General features: G+C 42.2%; 1 protein-coding gene and 1 long non-coding RNA gene across 3 annotated transcripts in view; both read right to left on the bottom strand.

The window, feature by feature from the left end:
* Positions 1–8,738, bottom strand: part of UBAP1 (ubiquitin associated protein 1) — an 85,120-nt gene extending 76,382 nt beyond the window's left edge. Inside the window, exon 1 of one of the 2 annotated variants that reach the window (XM_049091872.1) lies at positions 8,658–8,738. Coding sequence is in view for 1 of the 2 variants with exons in the window: in XM_035697121.2 (XP_035553014.1) it covers positions 8,658–8,700 (43 nt within the window). In the remaining variant the exon portion in view is untranslated. The remainder of the gene's footprint in view (positions 1–8,657) is intronic. The other variant, XM_035697121.2, reaches the window with a different exon arrangement.
* A 5,942-nt stretch (positions 8,739–14,680) lies between these two features.
* On the bottom strand, positions 14,681–19,782 carry LOC112649878 (uncharacterized). Its single transcript, XR_003129756.3, has 4 exons — positions 19,582–19,782; positions 17,686–17,766; positions 14,952–15,165; positions 14,681–14,799 (listed from the first exon to the last, which is right to left on the bottom strand). It is a non-coding gene; the product is annotated as an uncharacterized LOC112649878 (long non-coding RNA).
* Positions 19,783–19,789: the final 7 nt, after the last annotated feature.

The following is a 19,789-nucleotide window of genomic DNA, read 5'->3' as shown; positions in this document are numbered from 1 at the left end:
TTAGGGGGAACGCCTGGGTGGCTCAATGGTTGAGCACCTGTCTTCAGCTCAGGTTGTGATCCTGGGGTCCTGGGATTGAGTCCCGCATCAGGATCCCTGCAGGGAGCCTGCTTCTCCCTCTGCCTGTATCTCTGCCTCTCTCTATGTGTCTCTCATGAATAAATAAACAAAATCTTGGGTGAAAAAAATCCACTGTTTAGGTTGTCCTGAAGCACTAGAATTCTCTATATGTGTTGGCAACCTGAAAGAGTATAAGTGATTGCTGAGAGTAGGTAAGCAAATAAGAGAAAACTAACATTTCTCTAACATCTGTGTAGCAGTGTTCTGAGGTTGCTAGTAACATAAACCAATTCTGTCTAATGTGATACAGAAAAAGGAAGTTATCAGAAGGACATGCAGGTGCTGATAGTCTTGAAAGAACAGTTGAACCACCAGGCCTTAAAAAAGACAAGAACTAGGTACCTCCAGGAATCTAGATGGCAAGAACAATTGGATAGTCTCTTCAGGGTGACACCTGGCATGAATCAACTTGTCCCTTGTCCATCTCTTATTCACCCTTCAAAGGATGCAAATTATAGGGATTTAAGGATCTGGCTAGCCTCGGTTGGGTCAGCTGCCCACTCAGTCAGAGAAGAAAAGCATCTTGACTGACAGATCTACCATTAGAGTATGCAGCAGGGGAAAGGTAGTATTCTGAGGAAAAATCAAAATATGCTACTAGGAAAAGGGAAATCAGATACTAGTACAGGCAAAAACAATAGATTCCACTATAACTTAGCATGTGTTTGGCGTACATATATATCATCTCATTTATTCATCACAATAACCCTATGTGATAAGATATTAACATCTCTCAGGAAGGTTCAGAAAGGTTATGTAATTTATCCAAGATCATGAAACAAATAGGCAATATAATCAGCATTTGAACTAAGGCCAAAACCTTGCTTTCAAAACCCATGCTCTTTGTTACACCACACTATTCCACTGGGGAGAAGATTAAATTTCCACTATTCTTAAGTTTTTCCATCAGTAGAAAGAAGTAATTACTTGCTCTGAGTCTCCTGAGTAGCTTGGATATTCAAACTAAGAGGTTTGCAGAGTAGCCAAGGCTCTCTTGGAAGTGAGTGGCTAACCCTTATCTCTTCTGTCATTGATTAGAAGAGAAAAGGAAAAAAAATAGTTTAATGAAATGCATAATATTAGCCATTTTCAAGCGTTTAGTATGTTCTAAGCATAGTGCTTTATATCCATCTTTGCATTTAATTATCTTAAGAGTCCCATAAGATAGACAATATTATTAACCCAAATTTACAGTGAAGGATACAGGTTTAGAGAATGGAAGTTACTGCCCAGTATCACTGGCTTTCAAACCTAAGTCCCTCTGACTCCAATACAAGTACTTGAAACCATTACACTACACCAAAATTTCCTGCCCTGGTTGGACTGAGGCCAGAGGATTGTCACGTTGCCAGCCATTCTTGGTGAGAGGAGGTGGTCTCAATTTTCTCCCCAACATCATAAGGGAATCAGATTTGCTTATCTCTGAAAGCCCCTCTAACTCTGATTTCTACTTTCACTGACAAGGTAAAGATCTGGGTTCCATGTTAAGCAAAGAGCTAAATTCTGGGTTATCCAAATTGTTTCCTTAAAATTATCATTTGTGCAGTACTTCGCAGGGTACTTGGAACATCAATACCTCAGAGTGTAAAGGTCCTTGCCACGGTACCTCCAGGCCCTGGAAGCAGCCTAGCCAGCAGGTGATTAATTGTGACTCTTCTGATTGTAATGCAGGCCAGAAGATTTACCAGAAAAAGCAGGATCATTTCCAACCAGTGAGAGAGACTGGAAAGACAAACTCTGAGCTCACACTGATTCCCTGGGGGCATCACACTCAGAAACACAATGAAGTTCTTGTTAAATACAGACAGAAGGGCAAGGTCTTACTTAATGGACATTGTGCCCTGACCAGCCAGGAGCTCTGATCCAAGAGGTATAGCTTATTCCAGTAAAGAAGGGGAATCCCTAGATGAGCCTGGGTGGCTCAGTCCATACAGCATGAGACTCTTGATCTTGGGGTCATGAGTTGAAGTCCCATGTTGGACCTAGAGGTTATTTAAAAAAAAAAAAAAAAAAAAAAAGGAGGGGGCTGCTCTCTGGAAAACTGTGGATGGAGAGATGGGAAGCAAATCAGTCTTAGAAATGGCTGGGTAGGGGCACCTGCGGAGCTCAGTTGGTTGAGCATCTGCCTTAGTTCAGGTCATGATCTCAGGCTCCTGGGATCAAGCCCCACATCAAGTGGGAGTCTGCTTCTCTTCCTTTCCCTCTGTCCTCCCCCCCAACCCCTCACATGTGTGCTCTCTCTCTCTCTCCCAAATAAATAAATAAATCTAAAAGAAAGAGAAATAAATAAATAAATCTAAAAGAAAGAAAGAAAGAAAGAAAGAAAGAAAGAAAGAAAGAAAGAAAGAAAGAAAGAAAGAAAGAAAGAAGAACTTAAACCGTGGGACGCCTGGGTGGCTTAGTGGTTGAGCATCTGCCTTCGGCTCGGGTCATGATCATGCAGTCCAGGGATGGAGTCCCATATCACGCTCCCTGCATGGAGCCTGCTTTTCCCTCTGCCTCTGTCTCTACCTCTCTGTCTTTCATGAATAAATAAATAAAATATTTTTTAAAAAAGAACTTAAACCAACTTTCTGCTCATTCTAGATGATAAATAGGAATCGGAAGAAATCCATTTTTTGCTCATGATTTTTCACTATAGAGAATAAATTTTCACCAGGTCAGTATACTTTCTTTACTAGAATTCTACTGTAATGTCACTAACCTGTATTTAAGTATAGAAAAGATATTCGCATGCTCACCCTGATGACTCAGCCTTGAACTTAAGCCAGGTCTGCAAAAAGGAGATAAAGCTGCAAAAGTCTCGATGGGGGCAGGGGCGGGGGGGGGGGGGGGTCACTTTTCAGCCAGAATAGATTTCCACCCACATGCAGTTCTTGGATATTGGTTAGTAGCCAAGAGTGAGCTGATGTCAAATGGTCCTGTGATGTTTGCCAGTCCCCAGGGTATCAGGGGCACAGCTGGGTGGGGAGAATTTCAGACTAGAGCTCTCTCTCAGCCCTCTGAAAAAAGTGATCCCATAGCCAGATGGTAAAGGATGGGAAGTGGAGAAGGCTGGAGAAAGGGAGGATTGGCCAGATTAGCACATGGTTCCTTCACCAGAGCAGGGACTTATGCATCAAAGCAGGGCACAGATGGTCTTTCAAGTAACTAGAGAAATTAAATCCCCAGTATTTTTAATCCCTGTATAGCAGACTACTAAAAAATAAAAATAAATAAAAATTAAAAAAGGAAGGAAAGATGTGAAAAGCCCTTTGAATCTTTGCTTAGGCAAGATGCTACATCTTGACATTCCTTTCCAGAAGCACTAGGGCTTCTCATCTTTTTTTTTTTTTTTAACAATTTTTAAAATTTATTTTAAAGATTTTATTTATTTATTCGTGAGAGACACACAGAGAAAAAGAGACAGAGACACAGGCAGAGGGAGGAGCAGGCTCCATGCAGGGAGCCCGACATGGGACTTGATCCCGGGTCTCCAGGATCACAGACTGGGCTGCAGGTGACACTAAACTGCTGAGCCACCCGGGCTGCCCCAAATTTATTTATTTATGTGAGGTAGTGCAAGAGAGCACGAGACAGGGAGTGGCAGAGGGAGAGTGAGAAGCAAGCTCCCAACTGAATAGGGAGCCCAATGTGGAGCTCCATCCCAGGATCCTGAGCTGAAGACAATTGCTTAACCAATTGAGCCAGCCAGGCTAATCTTTCTTCTTTTACAATTTCCTGAACCATGGTTGTTTTTTGTTTTATTTTGTTTTGCTTTGTTTTGTTATTTTAAGTAAACTCTATCCCCAACATGGGGCTTGAACTCAAGAGTCATATGCCCTACCAACTGAGCTAGCCAGGTACCCCTCCTGAATCATTTTTTCCCTTGCCTCTCCTTCTGGCCCCTCACCCTCTCCCATCTGCTGCCTCATATAATAAGGAGAATTGGCTGAAATATGATCTCCCGGCTGTGACCAGAAATTTCTCTCTTATGGGTTCTTGCTCATCATATCAGCCAAATTCCCATTAACAGTAGAAAAACTCCATTATCAACATACTCAATGTTACTACTTGACCTAGGAGCTTTGGGTGGTGATTACCACTTGATTTTGATCCCGGCCTTAACTATTGTGGTGGGTAACGGCCCCCACCCTTAACTAGTTTTCACTAGCACTGACCATATACTCATGGTGACAAGTGAGAAGGATCTGGTATGAGAGGTACCCTTTGACTCTGGCCAAGGAGAGGGAACTTTACAAAGGACATGAGAGATAAATGACCTTCACAGAGCTACCCTGTGTATAGAATGAACTTCTCAGAGAGTGATATTATAAGGGTCTGTATTGTTTTGTGTTTTTAGTAATCTCTACATCCAACGTGGGGCTTGAACTTACAACCCCAAGATCAAGAGTCACATGCTTTTCTGATTGAGCCAGCCAAGTACCCCTGTACCTTTGTATTGATTGCAAGCTCCTAACAGTGTGATATAGGGGAAAGATTGGATGGCAATTGATAAAGTTTTAGTCCTGTCTCTTCCAGCAATTCACTATCTTTTGCAAGTTGTCTTTCCTCTTTGAACCTCAATTCCTTTCCTTAAGAATAGGGCTAATACTACTCAGAGTTTTTGACAGGCTCAAGTAGAGAAGTGCTGTGATATTTTGAAAAGCGCAACCGGTTACAAAAAAAAGAATAGAAAATGATTTTATCCATCTTCTCCCCAACCATTTTTATTATTAATTAATTAATTTTTAAAGATTTTATTTATTTGAGGAAGAGAACGTGGAGGGAAGGGCAAAGAGAGAGGGAGAAGCAGACTCTCTGCTGAGCAGGGAGCTTGACACGGGGCTCAATCCCAGGACCCCAGGATCATGACCTGAGCTGAAAGCAGACTCTTAACCGAGACACCCAAGTGCTCCCTTCCCTTCCTTTCTTTTAATCCATCCTCTTTTTCCTGCAGTTATATGTAAATGTATACACACACACACACACATGCATATACATCTTTGCTCTTTCATATCCCACCAGTTCTTGATTTTTAGCTTTAGACATATCAGTGGACTCATGCCTTCTGTGTTTTTCCTGATAATTTCAGCTTCCAGTAAAATAGCCCTAAGGAGGAAATCATTTCCTCCCTCAGAAGCTCCAGAACACAGTGAGACTGTACGCATCTGGCCAGGCAGTGGACAAGCACATCTCCCTTGTCACAGACAGCAGAGGGGATTGCCTTCCTTGTACAATTGGATTCATAGAGAATAAAGGAGCTGTCTTACTCCTGGGAAGCTTTCTCTCTTTCCACAAAAGGGCATTTGAGGAAGTCTTCAATGTGGGGATCACAGATGTCTTATGTTCCCTTTTCCCACCAAAACTTCTTTGTTTTCTTTCCACGAGAACTTCTAATTTCTTCACATTACCTTACTGGGTATTTATTGTATTATTTTGATCTTTACAGTATCTGTGCTTTTGATAATAGAATTCTGATTTTACTCTTTTGTTTTTTTAAAGATTTTATCTATTTATTCATGAGAGACACACACAGAGAGGCAAAGACACAGGCAGAGGGAGAAGCAGGCTTCCCACAGGGAGCCTGATGCAGTACTCGATCCCAGGACTCTGGTATCACACCCCGAGCCAAAGGCAGACACCCAACCACTGAGCCACCCAGGCGTCCCTCTGATTTTACTCTTAATTTTAATTTTAGTTCATGGGTTAGGCCTGGAGTTAACCCAGCCATTTGACTCTAGGATTGGATACATAACCCAGTTATGGCCAAAGCTGGAGGTATTAGGGAAAGGCTTTATAATGTAGGAGTTACTATACTAGGAGAATACAAGGCTGGAGCTGCTGGAATCAGTTTGCCATCCCATGAGGAAAGCCTATCTAAGAAGACAGTCAACACTGAGAAAAACAAAACCAAAGGATAGAAACCAATCCTGGGGCAGCCCTGGTGGCCCAGTGGTTTAGCACCGCCTTTAGCCTGGGGTGTGATCCTGGAGACCCGGGATAGTCCCACGTCAGGCTCCTGCATGGAGCCTGCTTCTCCCTCTGCCTGTGTCTCTGCCTCTCTCTCTCTCTGTGTCTGTCATGAATAAATAAATTTTAAAAAAAGAAAGAAAAGAAAGAAAGAAAGAAAGAGAGAGAGAAACGCCTGATAACTCTGTCTAGGAACCTCCTGCAGTTTGAGTAGAGTTTCTGTTCCTTGCAACGAAATATGTTTTCCCAATCCACAGAGGACGTCAAAACCATTTCTCAACTCCTTAAATGACCCTTTGGCATATACTATGCCTACCCAAATGTTTCTTTGTTTTCTTTCTTTCTTTCTTTCTTTCTTTCTTTCTTTCTTTCTTTCTTCTTTCTTCCTTTTTTAAAAATATTTTATTTATTTGAAAAAGAGACAGAGAGCACGAGCAAGGGGAAGGGCAGAGGGAGAGGGAGAAGCAGACTCCTGCTGAGCAGGAAGCCCAACATGGGACTTGATGCCAGGACTCTGGGATCATGACCTGAACCGAAGGCAGATACTTAACCAACTGAGCCACCCAGGCACCTCTCATGTTTCTTTTTTAAAAAGTTTACTTGGGGGGGCAGCCCTGGTGGTCCAGTGGTTTAGCGCCGCCTTCAGCCTGGGGCGTGACCCTGGAGACCTGGGATCAAGTCCCACATCGGGTCCCTGCATGGAGCCTGCTTCTCCCTCTGCCTGTGTCTCTGCCTCTCTTTCTGTCACTCTCTGTGTGTCATGAATAAATGGGTAAAATCTTAAAAAAAAAAAAAGTTTACTTGGGGGATCCCTGCCCCAAGTTTGATTCCTGCCTTCAGCCCAGGACGTGATCCTAGAGTCTAGGGATCGAGTCCCACGTTGGGCTCCTTGCGTGGAGCCTACTTTTCCCTCTGTCTGTGTCTCTGTGTCTTTCATGAATAAGTGAATAAAATTCGTTTTTTAAAGACGAAGACGAAGGAGGAGGAGGAGGAGGAGAGGAGGAGGAGAAGGAGAAGGAGAAGGAGAAGGAGAAGAAGAAGAAGAAAAGAAGAAGAAAGAAGAGAAGAAGAAGAAGAAGAAGAAGAAGAAGAAGAAGAAGAAGAAGAAGAAGAAGAAGAAGAAGAAGAAGAAGAAGAAGAAGTTGTTTACTTGGGATGCCTGGGTGGCTCAGTGGTTGAGCATCTGCCTTTGGTTCAGATTGTGATCCTGGAGTGGAGTCCTGGGATTGAGTCCCACATCAGGCTCCCTGTAGGGAGCCTGCCTTCTCCCTCTGCTATGTCTCTGCCTCTCTCTCTGTGTCTCTCATGAATGAATGAATGAATGAATGATGAATATCTTTAGAGTAATTTTTGCTTATGCTGTATCTTATTCCAGAAAGTATTTTTGGTCTCTTCTAGCAAAGAAGACTTTTCTCTATGTTTTGTCCAATTTGTTGTTTGGGAAAAGAGTACCACCTGGAATTTACAGTTCTTTTTTTTTTTTTTTTTTTTTTTTTTTTTTTTTTTAAATTTTTTTATTTATTATGATAGTCACAGAGAGAGAGAGAGAGAGAGGCAGAGACACAGGCAGAGGGAGAAGCAGGCTCCATGCACCGGGAGCCTGACGTGGGATTCGATCCCGGGTCTCCAGGATCGCGCCCTGGGCTAAAGGCAGGCGCTAAACCACTGCGCCACCCAGGGATCCCGAATTTACAGTTCTTAATACTGCCTCCACCCCTTGTTAACAATGAGACTTCTGAACAAATCAGGGGGATAAATCTGAATCTTGGTTTCTCTCTCTCTCTTTTCTTTAAGATTTTATTTATTTATTCATGAGAGACACACAGAGAGAGAGAAAGACAGAGGCAGAGACACAGGCAGAGGGAGAAGCAGGCTCCATGCAGGAAGCTCAACGTGGGACTCGGTCCCGGGTCTCCAGGATCAGGCCCTGGGCTAAAGGTGGTGCTAAACCACTGAGCCACCCGGGCTGCCCTGAATCTTGGTTTCTTTATCTGTCAAATGGACATATGGTTATGTACATGTCGTTGAACTATACTGAATGAAGATCATGTAAGATTACATTTATAAATTGTAAAATGCTTTAAACATGTTCAGAATTATAATAAAATGAACTTTCAGCATCTAGGAATATCCTTCTTCCTTTCCATAGCTTGATTCTGTTGTGAAATCTGGGGTGGAGTAGAATAGGTATGGCCACATCATCCTCCACAAAGATTCTACTAACTTATACTTTCTTTGTGAGAGTGCCCATTTTTTCACATGCTAGCCAACACTGACTATTATTAATGTCTAGACTATTTGCTAATCTGGAAAAAAAAACAATTATTTGCTACATTTTAACCTGTGAATGATGCTTCCAGGCACCTGGAGATGTTTTAAAGAATCTTCTAAACCAACATCCCAAAGCCTTCAGAAGGAGCAGACCAACCACTGCTTTTCTCCTACCCAGGCACCATTGTTCAGCATGGTAGTTAGATAAAGCAGTTGGCCAGAGGTCTTTACAAGCTATTGTAGCAACAAAAAAGAACACCTCTACTTCTGCCTTATTTGTTGTGTAAATGGGTGAACACATGCCCCCAACGAACCTGTTAAATCATAGCCCAATGAGCTACATCTCTTCAAATACATTTCAGTTCATGCTTGGTGCCTTCTGAAATCATTGCACAATCCAGTTCAACTTCCTTCTGTTGGGAGTAAATATATAGGCTAAGAGATTCATTCATATATTTAAAATATAAAACAATGAGGGCATCTGGGTGGCTCAGTTGGTTAAATGTCTGCCTTTGGCTCAGGTATTGATCTTGGAGTCCTGGGATGGAGCCCCGTGTTGGGCTCCCTGCTCAGCAGGGAATCTGCTTCTCCCTTTCCCTTTGCCCCTCCCTCCATTCTCTCTCTTTCTCTCAAATAAATAAAATCTAAAAAAAAAAGGAAAAAGAAAGAAAGAAAGAAAGAAAGAAAGAAAGAAAGAAAGAAAGAAAGAAAGAAGAAAGAAGGAAGAAGGAAGGAAGGAAGGAAGAAAGAAAGAAAGAAGAAAGAAAGAAAGAAAGAAAGAAAGAAAGAGAAAGATTTATTTATTTATTATTTGTTGGAGAGAGAGGGAGAATCTGAAGCAGACTCTACACTGAGCACAGAGGCAATGTAAGGCTCGATCCCACAACTGTGAAATCATGACCTGAGCTGAAACCAAGAGTCAGATGTTTAACTGACTGAGCCACCTAGGTGTACTCTTCTTGCTTTTCTTAGTTAACATATTGACTAGACAGAGATAAAAATATCAGTGGCTTAATCAAGGTGAAAGTTTCTTTCTCTCCCAAGTAAAAGTCTGAGCTGATAGACCATGAAGACTGGTCAGATCAGGGGCTTTGCTCCCCAAGGTCCTCCTGGGACTCAATTCTGTCCATCTTATTACTCCACCTGTGGTGTTATCATTCTCATCCACAAGGTCAAAGTTTTTTTTTTTTTTTTTAATTTTTTTATTTATTTATGATAGTCACACAGAGAGAGAGAGAGAGAGAGAGAGAGAGAGAGGCAGAGACACAGGCAGAGGGAGAAGCAGGCTCCATGCACCGGGAGCCCGACGTGGGATTCGATCCCGGGTCTCCAGGATCGCGCCCTGGGCCAAAGGCAGGCGCTAAACCGCAGCGCCACCCAGGGATCCCCACAAGGTCAAAGTTGACTCACCATTACTACATCCCACAGAGAGGAAGAGAAGAGTAAGCAACTTCCTATTAAAGATGTGACATGAAAATTGCTAAGATCATTTCAGCTGACTTCCCTTTGGGCCAGAAGGTAGTCATGTTGTCTTACCCAACTGCAAAAGAAGTTTATTTTTTTTTAAGATTTTATTTATATATTCATGAGAGATACAAAGAGTGAGGCAGAGACATAGGCAGAGGGAGAAGCAGACTCCCTACAGGGAGCCTGATGTAGGACTCAATCCCAGGACCCCAGGATCATGACCTAAGCCAAAGGCAGATGCTCAACCACTGAGTCACCCAGGTGGCCCACAAAAGAAGTTTAAAATGTAGTATAGCTGACTGCCAACCACCCAGCTGAGCTTAGGGGAGTCCATTACCAATGGAAAGATGGGCATATTAGAGAACAACTAGTACTCACTGTCCTTCACCCTTCCAATCAAAGCCAGTTTCCACCCCTCATTCTCTCTTGAATCCCTCTACATGCTTCAAGAATTAGCTTATGTAAACTTCCTTTTTCTTTTCTTTTTCTTTCTTTCTTCCTTTCTTTTTTTTATTTTTTTTCTTTAAGATTTTATTTATTTATTCATGAGAGACACACAGAGAGAGAGGCAGAGACAGGCAGAGGGAGAAGCAGGCTCCATGCAGGGAGCCCGACGTGGGACTCGATCCCAGGACTCCAGGATCACACCTTGAGCCGAAGGCAGGCGCCAAACTGCTGAGCCACCCAGGCGTCCCTCTTTTTTTTTTTTAGACAGAGAACTCATGTGAGCAAGGAGAAGGGGCAGAGGGAGAGGGAGGAGAGAAAGAATGTCAAGGAGACTCCCTGCTGAGTGTGAAGCTGCTGTGGGCTCCATCTCATGACCCTGAGATCATGACCTGAGTCCAAATCAAGAGTTGGAGGCTTAACTTACTGAGCCACCCAGGTGCCCCAATGTGACCTCTTTTAAGAAGCCATTCCAGATCCTCTTGCTTCACTGAGCTCTCATAAGTCCTTAGACTATCTGGTATTTTAGTTAGATGGGTTCCCCTACTATCCTATAAGTTCCTTGAGGGATGAGGTCCAAGTTAGATCTCTGCCGTCTACCACACCTATCACACAATAGGGCCTAAGAAATGATTACTAAATTAGTGAAATTTACTTCTCTTTTATGGACCTTTTGAGAGTAAGTTGGAAATATCATAGGAATGTTGAAAAATTAAACATGTAAATACGTCAATGCTTACTTCTAAAAACAAAGGTTTTCTTCTAAATAACCATTTTTAAATTATAGTTTGATGGAGACCTCCTTAAATGCCTGGAGGAAAGGAAGTGAGGAAAAAAGGGAGCAGATTAGAAAAAGAATCTCCAGGTCTTTGCCGTAATCTATGTTTGAATCACTCCTTCCATGCTTAGCCGGGTTGTTTATTACTGTCTTAACCTCCGCTTCCTGCTTGCCCTGAGCCTAAAGATCAGCCAGAGGTGAAAGCTTATGGTCATCTCAGTTCTTTTAGCATGTGTCCTTCTCTTCTCATGCCATATGGCTCTCTAGATTCCCCAGGATACCCAGGAACCTTTCAAAGCTCTTATTCCCCTCAAACTCTTGTTTCCTGGACTTTCCTCTCATGCTTGGTAGGTCTATTGTTCACCCAGCTGTTATTTGTTTGCCCAAGAGGCAACAGCTTGTTCTCTTGCCTTTCAATGCTTTTAGGGAAAGTCCTCTCTTTACCTTTTCTGCCTTCATACAATTCCAAATTAGATGAAACAACGGGAAACCCATTGCATCAATCCTCAGGGAAACTCCAGTCTGGTCAAAAAGACAAACCCTATCCTTTTGGAACAAGGTCCACTCTGCAAGTACCCATACCAGCAACACGGGCTACCATCTTTAAGATTGCTGTTTGTTTTGTTTTGTTTTAAAGATTTTATTTATTTATTCATGAGAGACAGAGAGAGAGAGAGAGAGAGGCAGAGACATAGGCAGAGGGAGAAGCAGGCTCCATGCAGGGAGTCTGATGTGGGATTCCATCAGGGACTCCAGGATCACGCCCTGAGGCAAAGGCAGATGCTTAACAGCTGAGCCACTGAGGCATCCCTTTAAGATTGCTGTTTTATCAGTGAGGAGAGTGTGGCTAAGGTAAGGTAAAAAGCACAAAGATCTCCTACTACATTTCAGTGGACTTTCTCCTGGCTAAACATTTACTTGGTTGCTACAAACTTTTGACCACCTCCTAGACTTCTGGTAAGGTTGAGACACTTTTTGTCAGGTTTTTTCAGTGTTTCTGGGGAGGGACAGACTTCATACTCTGCCATTTTCACTGATGACCCTTCTATCTTTTATGCCTTTTCATTGTACTTTATCTTTTTGTGCTATTCTTTAGGTAAATTCCTTAGGACCACCTTCTAGTTCACTAATTCTCTCTTTGACTATGTCCATTTAAGATAGTGTATCTTGTTCACTGAGATCCCCTCCCCCTCCAAATAATGTAACTAATAGAAACTTAACATGTCTAACTATGTATTGCTTCTATTTCCTTTGCTGCTGTGCTCTATAGCTTAGAAACTTCTGCTTAGTCCTGCATAGATCTATTATAGCTAAAATTTGCAAAAATTCCTTTTTACTCGAAACCTACCTCACCCAAGGAGATAAGTACATACAGAAAAGACTGCTTTGTTTAAGATTTATAGGAATGAAATGACCAGATTCCTGCACACAAAGATAAACTGACAGGGATCCCTGGGTGGCTCAGCGGTTTGGCGCCTGCCTTCAGCCCAGGGTGTGATCCTGGAGTCCTGGATCGAGTCCCACATCAGGCTTCCTGCATGGAGCCTGCTTCTCCTCTATGTCTCTGCCTCTCTCTCTCTATCCATGTCTCTCATGAATAAATAAAATCTTAAAAGAAAAACAAAAATAAAGATCAACTGACCAAGAATAAAGAAGTTACACGACCTTCCTCATTATATCTACGGATGTCAACCACATTTTAATTTTACTCCCCACCCCCCATTTCTCCCTTTTGCTAACATAAAAGAAGAAAAGAAGTTTGAATCTCATGCTGAAGGGAGATGGTTCTTTGGGACAATAGTCTACCATCTTCTCAGTTTGCTGACTTTCCAAATAAAGTTGCTTTTCTTGCTGCAAGGTCTTGCTTCTCAACTGGACTTTCACATGGTAAACAGACAAGCTTGGACTCAGTTACAACAGCTCTACTTTTCCATTTTAGGAAATCCTTTTCTGAATTTCTAATTGACTCATTTATTTTTTAAACTTTCTTTTAAAAATTTTTTTAGTTTATTTGTTTATTTTTATTTATTTATTTTTAAAGATTTTATTTATTTATTCATGAGAGACACAGAGAGAGAGGCAGAGACACAGACAGAGGGAGAAGCAGGCTCCTTGCAGGGAGCCCGATGTGAGACTCAATCCCTGAACCTGGGTTCATGCCCTTAGCCAAGGCGTATGACTGAGTGGACGGGCAGAGGGAGAGAGAATCCTGAAGCAGATTCTCTGCTGAGTGCAGAGCCCTATGTGGCACTTGAACCCTAAGATCATGCCATAAGTCCAAACCAGGAGTCGGCCACTCAACCAACTGAGCCAGCCAGGTGTTCCAATATTTTCTTATAACTTGTACAAATCTAAGATTAAATAATAATTAAAATTAATAATTAAAAATGGAAAGTTTGGGGCACCTGGCTGGTTCAGTCGTTGTTTGTGTGAATCTTGATCTTGGGGTTGTAAGTTCAATTTCCACGTTGGGTGTAGAAAATCCTAAAAGAAAAAAACTTAAAAAAAATTAAAATGGAAAGTTTAGGGGTGTTTGGGTGGCTCAGTTGATTAAGCATCTGACTTTTGATTTCAGCTCAGGACATGATCCCAGAGTTGCAAGATTGAGCCCTTTGAAGGGCTCTGCACTGTCAATCCTACTTAAGATCCTCTCTCTCCCTCTCTTTCTGCCCCCCAATTCTCTTTCTCTCAAAAAAAGGAAACTTTAGGGGTGCCTGGTTGACTCAGTCAGAAAAGCATGTGACTCTTGATCTTGGGGGTCCTAAGTTCAAACCCCACCTTGGGTGCAGAAATTACTAAGAAAAATAAACTTAAGGGATACCTGGGTGGCTTAGTGGTTGAGTGGCCAACTCCTGGCTTGGACTCACCGCATGATCTTAGGGTTCAAGCCCCACATAGGGCTCTGCACTCAGCAGAGAATCTGCTTCAGGATTCTCTCTCCCTCTGCCCCTCCACTCAGTTGTGTGCCTTCTCTCTTCTTTCTATCATAAATAGATAAATAGATAAATAGATAATTTAAAAAAAAAAACAGGTAGGAGGCAAAAACCACAAAACTTGATAATTTACAAGCTTTTTTTTTTTTTTAGATTTTATTTATTTATTGACACACAGAGCGAGGCGGAGACACAGGCAGAGGGAGAAGCAGGCTCCATACAGGAAACCCGATGTGGGGCTCGATCCCGGGTCTCCAGGATCCACCCCAGGCTGCAGCACCAAACCACTGCGCCACCAGGGCTGCCCAATAATATACAAACTTTATAAATAGTTCCTGAAAGGTATCCCTGGGTGGCTCAGAGGTTTAGCACCTGCCTTTGGCCCAGGGCATGATCCTGGGGTCCCGGGATCAAGTCCCACATCGGGCTCCCTGCATGGAGCCTGCTTCTCCCTCTGCCTGTGTCTCTGCCTCTCTCTCTCTCCACGTCTCTCATGAATAAATAAATAAAATCTTAAAAAAAAGAAAAAAGAAAAAATAGTTCCTGAAGGACTGGAAATTGTACTTAAAATCTATTAATGTGCATCAAATTATACATAAAATATAGAAATAGAATTTCTGCTCTCAAAGTAGTTTGAGAGTAGTTTCAGTTTTTGAAAAAGAAAATATATGAAAATACTAGGAAAATGCTAAAATAAAGACCACTTGCAACTTCAGCTGGACCCAGATATTTAATGTGGCAGAACTGAAAATAACCTACAGCAGAAGTCCTGGGTTTTAGTCTCCACTCATCCACTGTCTGACTGCATGACTTGACTTTTTTGATTTCAGTTTTCTGTAAGAGTAAGTTTAATGAGATGTGTTTTCTTTATAGTATCTTCCTTCTTTAGTAATCTATGCCCCCAGATATGAAAAATATTAGCATTCACAGGCCTCAGAGACCTGTAACATCTTAACATCATCAGAGAGCAGTTATTGAGGGCTTACCATCTGTCCCTGTCCCTGTTCCCATGTCCTCCAGGTCCCTTCTTGCTGTTTCTATTATCGTTCATATGAATTAAAATCCCAAATCCTTTTCCCTAACAGAAATGCTTTCTTCCCAAGCCCATTGCTAGCAAGGATAGTTAATTAGCTCCAACACATTACGGGTAGAGTCATACAGGGAATTGTGGCAACATCTGCTTTGTTTGTTCCAGGGAATCTGTGTAAAATAAACAGGAGGAGTTACTGTTACTAAGCATGAATAACAGATTTCAATTTGTCAAAAAAAAATTTCAATTTGTCTGAAGTATTTTATACTATTTTTTTGTTATTATTCTCCCTGGCAAGACCAAGCCAAAGAAAATGTAAAAAGTGAGCAGGTCCTGGGTCCCTGACCATTGAAGGGCCTCCTTCTGCACATCACATTGTGAAGGAATGGTCACAAGGATTGACTTGGAGGGGTGGGAGTGAAAAAGATTGGAACTCTTGATTTTGTGATTTTTTTTTAAAGATTTTATTTTTTTTTAAGATTATTTATTTATTCATGAGAGACATAAAGAGAGACAGAGAGAAGCAGGCTCCATGAAGGGAGCCCAATGTGGGACTCAATCCAGGTCTCCAGGATCAAGCCCTGGGCAGAAGGCAGTGCTAAACAGCTGAGCCACCCAGCCTACTCCCCAAAAAAAGATTTTGAGAGAGAGAATGGGTGGGGGGAGGGCAGAGGGAGAAGCAGATGCAGGACTCAATCCCAGGACCCTGGAATCATGACCAGAGCCAAAATCAAGAGTTGGACATTTAACCAACCAAGCTACTCAGGGGCCAAAGATTTTATTTCTAAGTAATCTCTACACTCAACACGGGGTTTGAATTTACAACCCCAAGATCAAGAGTCACATGCTCCATCAACTTAGCCAGCCAAGCAGCCCAATGTGCATGTGAATCTTGATCTTGCGGTCATGTGTTCAAGCCCCACTGAGCAGGGAACCTGATAGGGGGTGAGGGTGGGGCTCAATCCCAGGACCCAGGGATCATGACCAGAGCTGAAGGCAGATGCTTAACTGACTGAGACACCCAGGTGACCCAACTCAAGATATTTTGAAGGTAAAATAAATAGGACTTGGTGATGGAATAGATAGGTGAATGTGTGAGGAGAGGGTACAAGAATTGGGAGAGACAAAGGTGATTCTCAGGCTTTCATATGCCTGGAGAATATTGTGGAGGTGAGAGTAAAGTGATGTATTCAATGTCCTCTCAGGTTCATTTCAGCCTAGGGTTGTGGTTTCTAAATTTTCCTTCTTCCTAGCCTAATTGTCTCTTAAAAGTACAAAGGAAAAAAAACAGGTAAAAAATGTTTGAATGTTTCTTTTTTTAAAAAAATATTTTTTATTTATTCATGAGAGACACACACAGAGAGAGAGAGAGAGAGAGAGAGAGGCAGAGACACAGGCAGAGGAAGAAGCAGGCTCCATGCAGGGAGCCTGATGTAGGACTCGATCCCGGGTCTCCAGGATTACGCCCTGGGCCAAAGGTGGGCGCCAAACCGCTGAGCCATCCAAGGATCCCCCACAATGTTTATTTCTTTATACTGAGGTATACTAGCATAAACTGCATACTTAAATGTGCAGCTTGATGAATTTTACATATGTATGTAATAATCATCAGCAAGTACTAGTATAATCATCACCAAGATCAAGATATAGAAATTTCTGGGTACCTGGCTGGCTCAGTGGGTGGAACATGCAACTCTTGATCTCTGGGTTGTAGGTTCAATCCCCACGTTGGGTGTAGAGATTACTTAAAAATAAAATCTGTAAAGGGGCAAGCACCTGGTTGGCTCACTCTTCTTTTTTTTTTTGGTTGGCTCACTCTTAAGGAGCATGCAACTCTTGATCTCAGGGTGGTGAGTTTAGTATATGTGCTGCCGAAATGAGCACAAGGGTGGTGAGTTTGAGCCATCTTGAGTATAGAAATTACTAAAAGTAATTTTTTATTTTTTAAATATACATATATATACACACACACATACATGGACATACGTAGAAATTTCTTGCACACCAGGGGTGTTTGCAGGGCTCAGTCTGTTAAACATCTGCCTTTGGCTTGGGTCATGATCCTGGGGTCCTGGGATTGAGCCCTGAGTTGTGCCAGGCTCCCTGCTAAGTGGGGAGTCTGCTGCTCTCTCTGCCCTTCCCCCTACTCGTTTTCTCTCTCTCTCTCAAATAAATAAATAAAATATTTTAAAAAGAAAAAGAAATTTTCTTTTTTTTTTGAAAAAGAAATTTTCTGAACACCAGAAGCCTCCATTATTCTCCTAGTTAGTAACCAGTTAGCAAAGCAGTTAGTTAAATGACTTATTATTTTTTTTTAAGATTTTATTTATTTGACAGAGAGAGAGCACAAGCAGGGTGAGCAGCACAGGGAAAGGGAGAAGCAGGCTTCCCACCGAGCAGGGAACCTGATGTGGGGCTTGATCCCAGGACCCTGGGATCACGACTTGAGAGGCAGATGCTTAACCGACTGAGCCACTCAGGCACCCCAATACAGTGACTTCTATTACTATGATATTGGGATATAAGATATGTATTTGGTCTTTGTCCTGGTTCTTGACACAAAAGCTCCTAAGACTCTTATACTTTTCTAAGGGATAATGGTGAGAAGCAATCTTTTATTATTTATCAGTAATTCTCAATCAAACCTGAGTTTATGTTAATGGGGTGACTCAAGATGGTTCCTTAGATACCTTCAGGATGGTTCCTTGGATATAAGAGAAACCAACCATGTGATGCCAGGTTTGGAACTTTCAGCCTTAATTTCTCAACCTCTGGGAAAGGAAAAAAGGATGGGGATTGAATTAATTACCAAAAGTTAATGATTTTTTTTAACTTTAAAAATATTTTGAGAGAGAGAGCATGAACAGGAGGGATTGATAGAAGGGGGAGGAAGAAGCAGATTCCAGAGCAGGGAGACCCCAGGACCATGACCCAAGCTAAAGGCAGACACCTAACTGACTAAGCCACCCAGGCGCCCCAAAGAATAATGATTTAATGAATCATGCCTTCATAATGTAACCTCCACGTAAAACCTAAACTATGGGGTTTAGAGAACTTCCAAGTTGTTGAATATATCCACATGCTATGAGGGTAGTGTACCCCAAACTCCATAGGGAAAGAATCTTCTGTGTTCAGGACCCTTCCAGACCTCACTCTTCATCTGGCTGCTCATTTGTATCTTTTATAATAGCCTTTATAATAAACTGTTAATAGTATTTATTTTCTTGAGTCCTGTGAGTCATTATAGCAAATTATCAAACCTAATGAAGTCATCATGGGAACTGTCAATTTATCTACTATTGATTGACATTTTTTAATAGATTTTATTTATTTATTTGAGAGAGAAAGAGAACGAGCAGTGGAGAAAGGCAGAGGCAGAGGGATAAAGAGAGAGGCGGACTCCCTACTGAGCAGGGAGCCCAACGTGGGGCTCGATCCCAGGACCCAAAGATAAGGCAGATGTTTAACCAACTGAGCCACCCAGGTGTCCCTATTGATTGACATATGAACTATTTCCCATTTGTAGCTGCTATGAATAAAACTGATTATTCTTTTGCCTTTTGGTGACCATAAACACTCATTTCTGTTGTTATAATCAGAAGTTGAAGTTTTGGATTATAAAGTACACGTACTCAGCTATAGTAGGTACTGTCATAGATTTTTCCAAATTGTACTAATTTACATGCTCACTAGTAATGTATGAAAGTTCCAGTCATTCTGCCTCCTTACCAATCCTTGGTATCATCAACAGGTTTGGGGGTTTTATTTTTGGTATCACTGGTCTTCTTTTTTTTTTAATATTTTATTTATTTATTTATTTATTTATTTATTTATTTATTTATTAGAGAGAGAGCAAGCATGAGTGGGAGGGGCAGAGGGAGAGAGAATCTCAAGCAGACTCCACACTGAGCGAGGAGCCCAACATGGGGCTGATCCTACAACCCAGAGATCATGACCTGAGCTGAAGTCAAGAGTTGGACACTCAACCAACTGAGCCACCCTTGTACCCCCACACAATTGTTCTTAAAAGAGTGATGATACTGTGATACCTGGGTGCGTGAGTAGTAGGTTAAGTGTCTGATTCTTGCTTTCTCCTCAGGTAGAGATCTCAAGGTAGTGAGATCAAGCCCCAGGTTGGGCTCAGTGGGAAGTCTGCCTGAGATTCTCTCTCTTGCTCTCTGTTTGCCCCTCCCCACCTGCATGCACATGCGTGTGCTCTCTCTCAAATAAATAAATACATGTTAATAAAATAAATAGGGATCCCTGGGTGGTGCAGCGGTTTGGCACCTGCCTTTGGCCCAGGGCACGATCCTGGAGACCCGGGATCGAATCCCACGTCGGGCTCCCGGTGCATGGAGCCTGCTTCTCCCTCTGCCTGTGTCTCTGCCTCTCTCTCTCTCTGTGTGTGTGTGACTATCATAAATAAATAAATAAATTTAAAATAAATAAATAAATAAATAAAATAAATAAAGGCAATTGTGGATTTTTAAACTTCCCGGTGAATCTTCATTCCACAGAAATTATAAGCTCTGTTGGGAAGTGCATTTGGGGCTAGTTCCTGGGATGCCAAGATAAAGCGTACTAACCTTAAGGATGAGGCTGAAGCCTCTGACTGGGCAATACCATGTGCAGCCTGGCATGAGCCTAGAGATTCTCAAAGGAATTCCAGATTCTTGCCCAATGGGCTCCTGGGTCATCAAGGGCATTGTGAGGCAAGACAGAACTGGAACAATAGGCTTAAAAAGGAAACTGAACCACTTCTGACCCATTCACTCTGTGCATGTCTCTGAAGGG

Source organism: Canis lupus, chromosome 11 (assembly GCF_003254725.2).
Source record: "Canis lupus dingo isolate Sandy chromosome 11, ASM325472v2, whole genome shotgun sequence".
Taxonomy (NCBI): Eukaryota; Metazoa; Chordata; class Mammalia; order Carnivora; family Canidae; genus Canis; species Canis lupus.
Note: the sequence above shows the minus strand (reverse complement) of the source record. Positions and strands in the feature narration are given on the sequence as shown.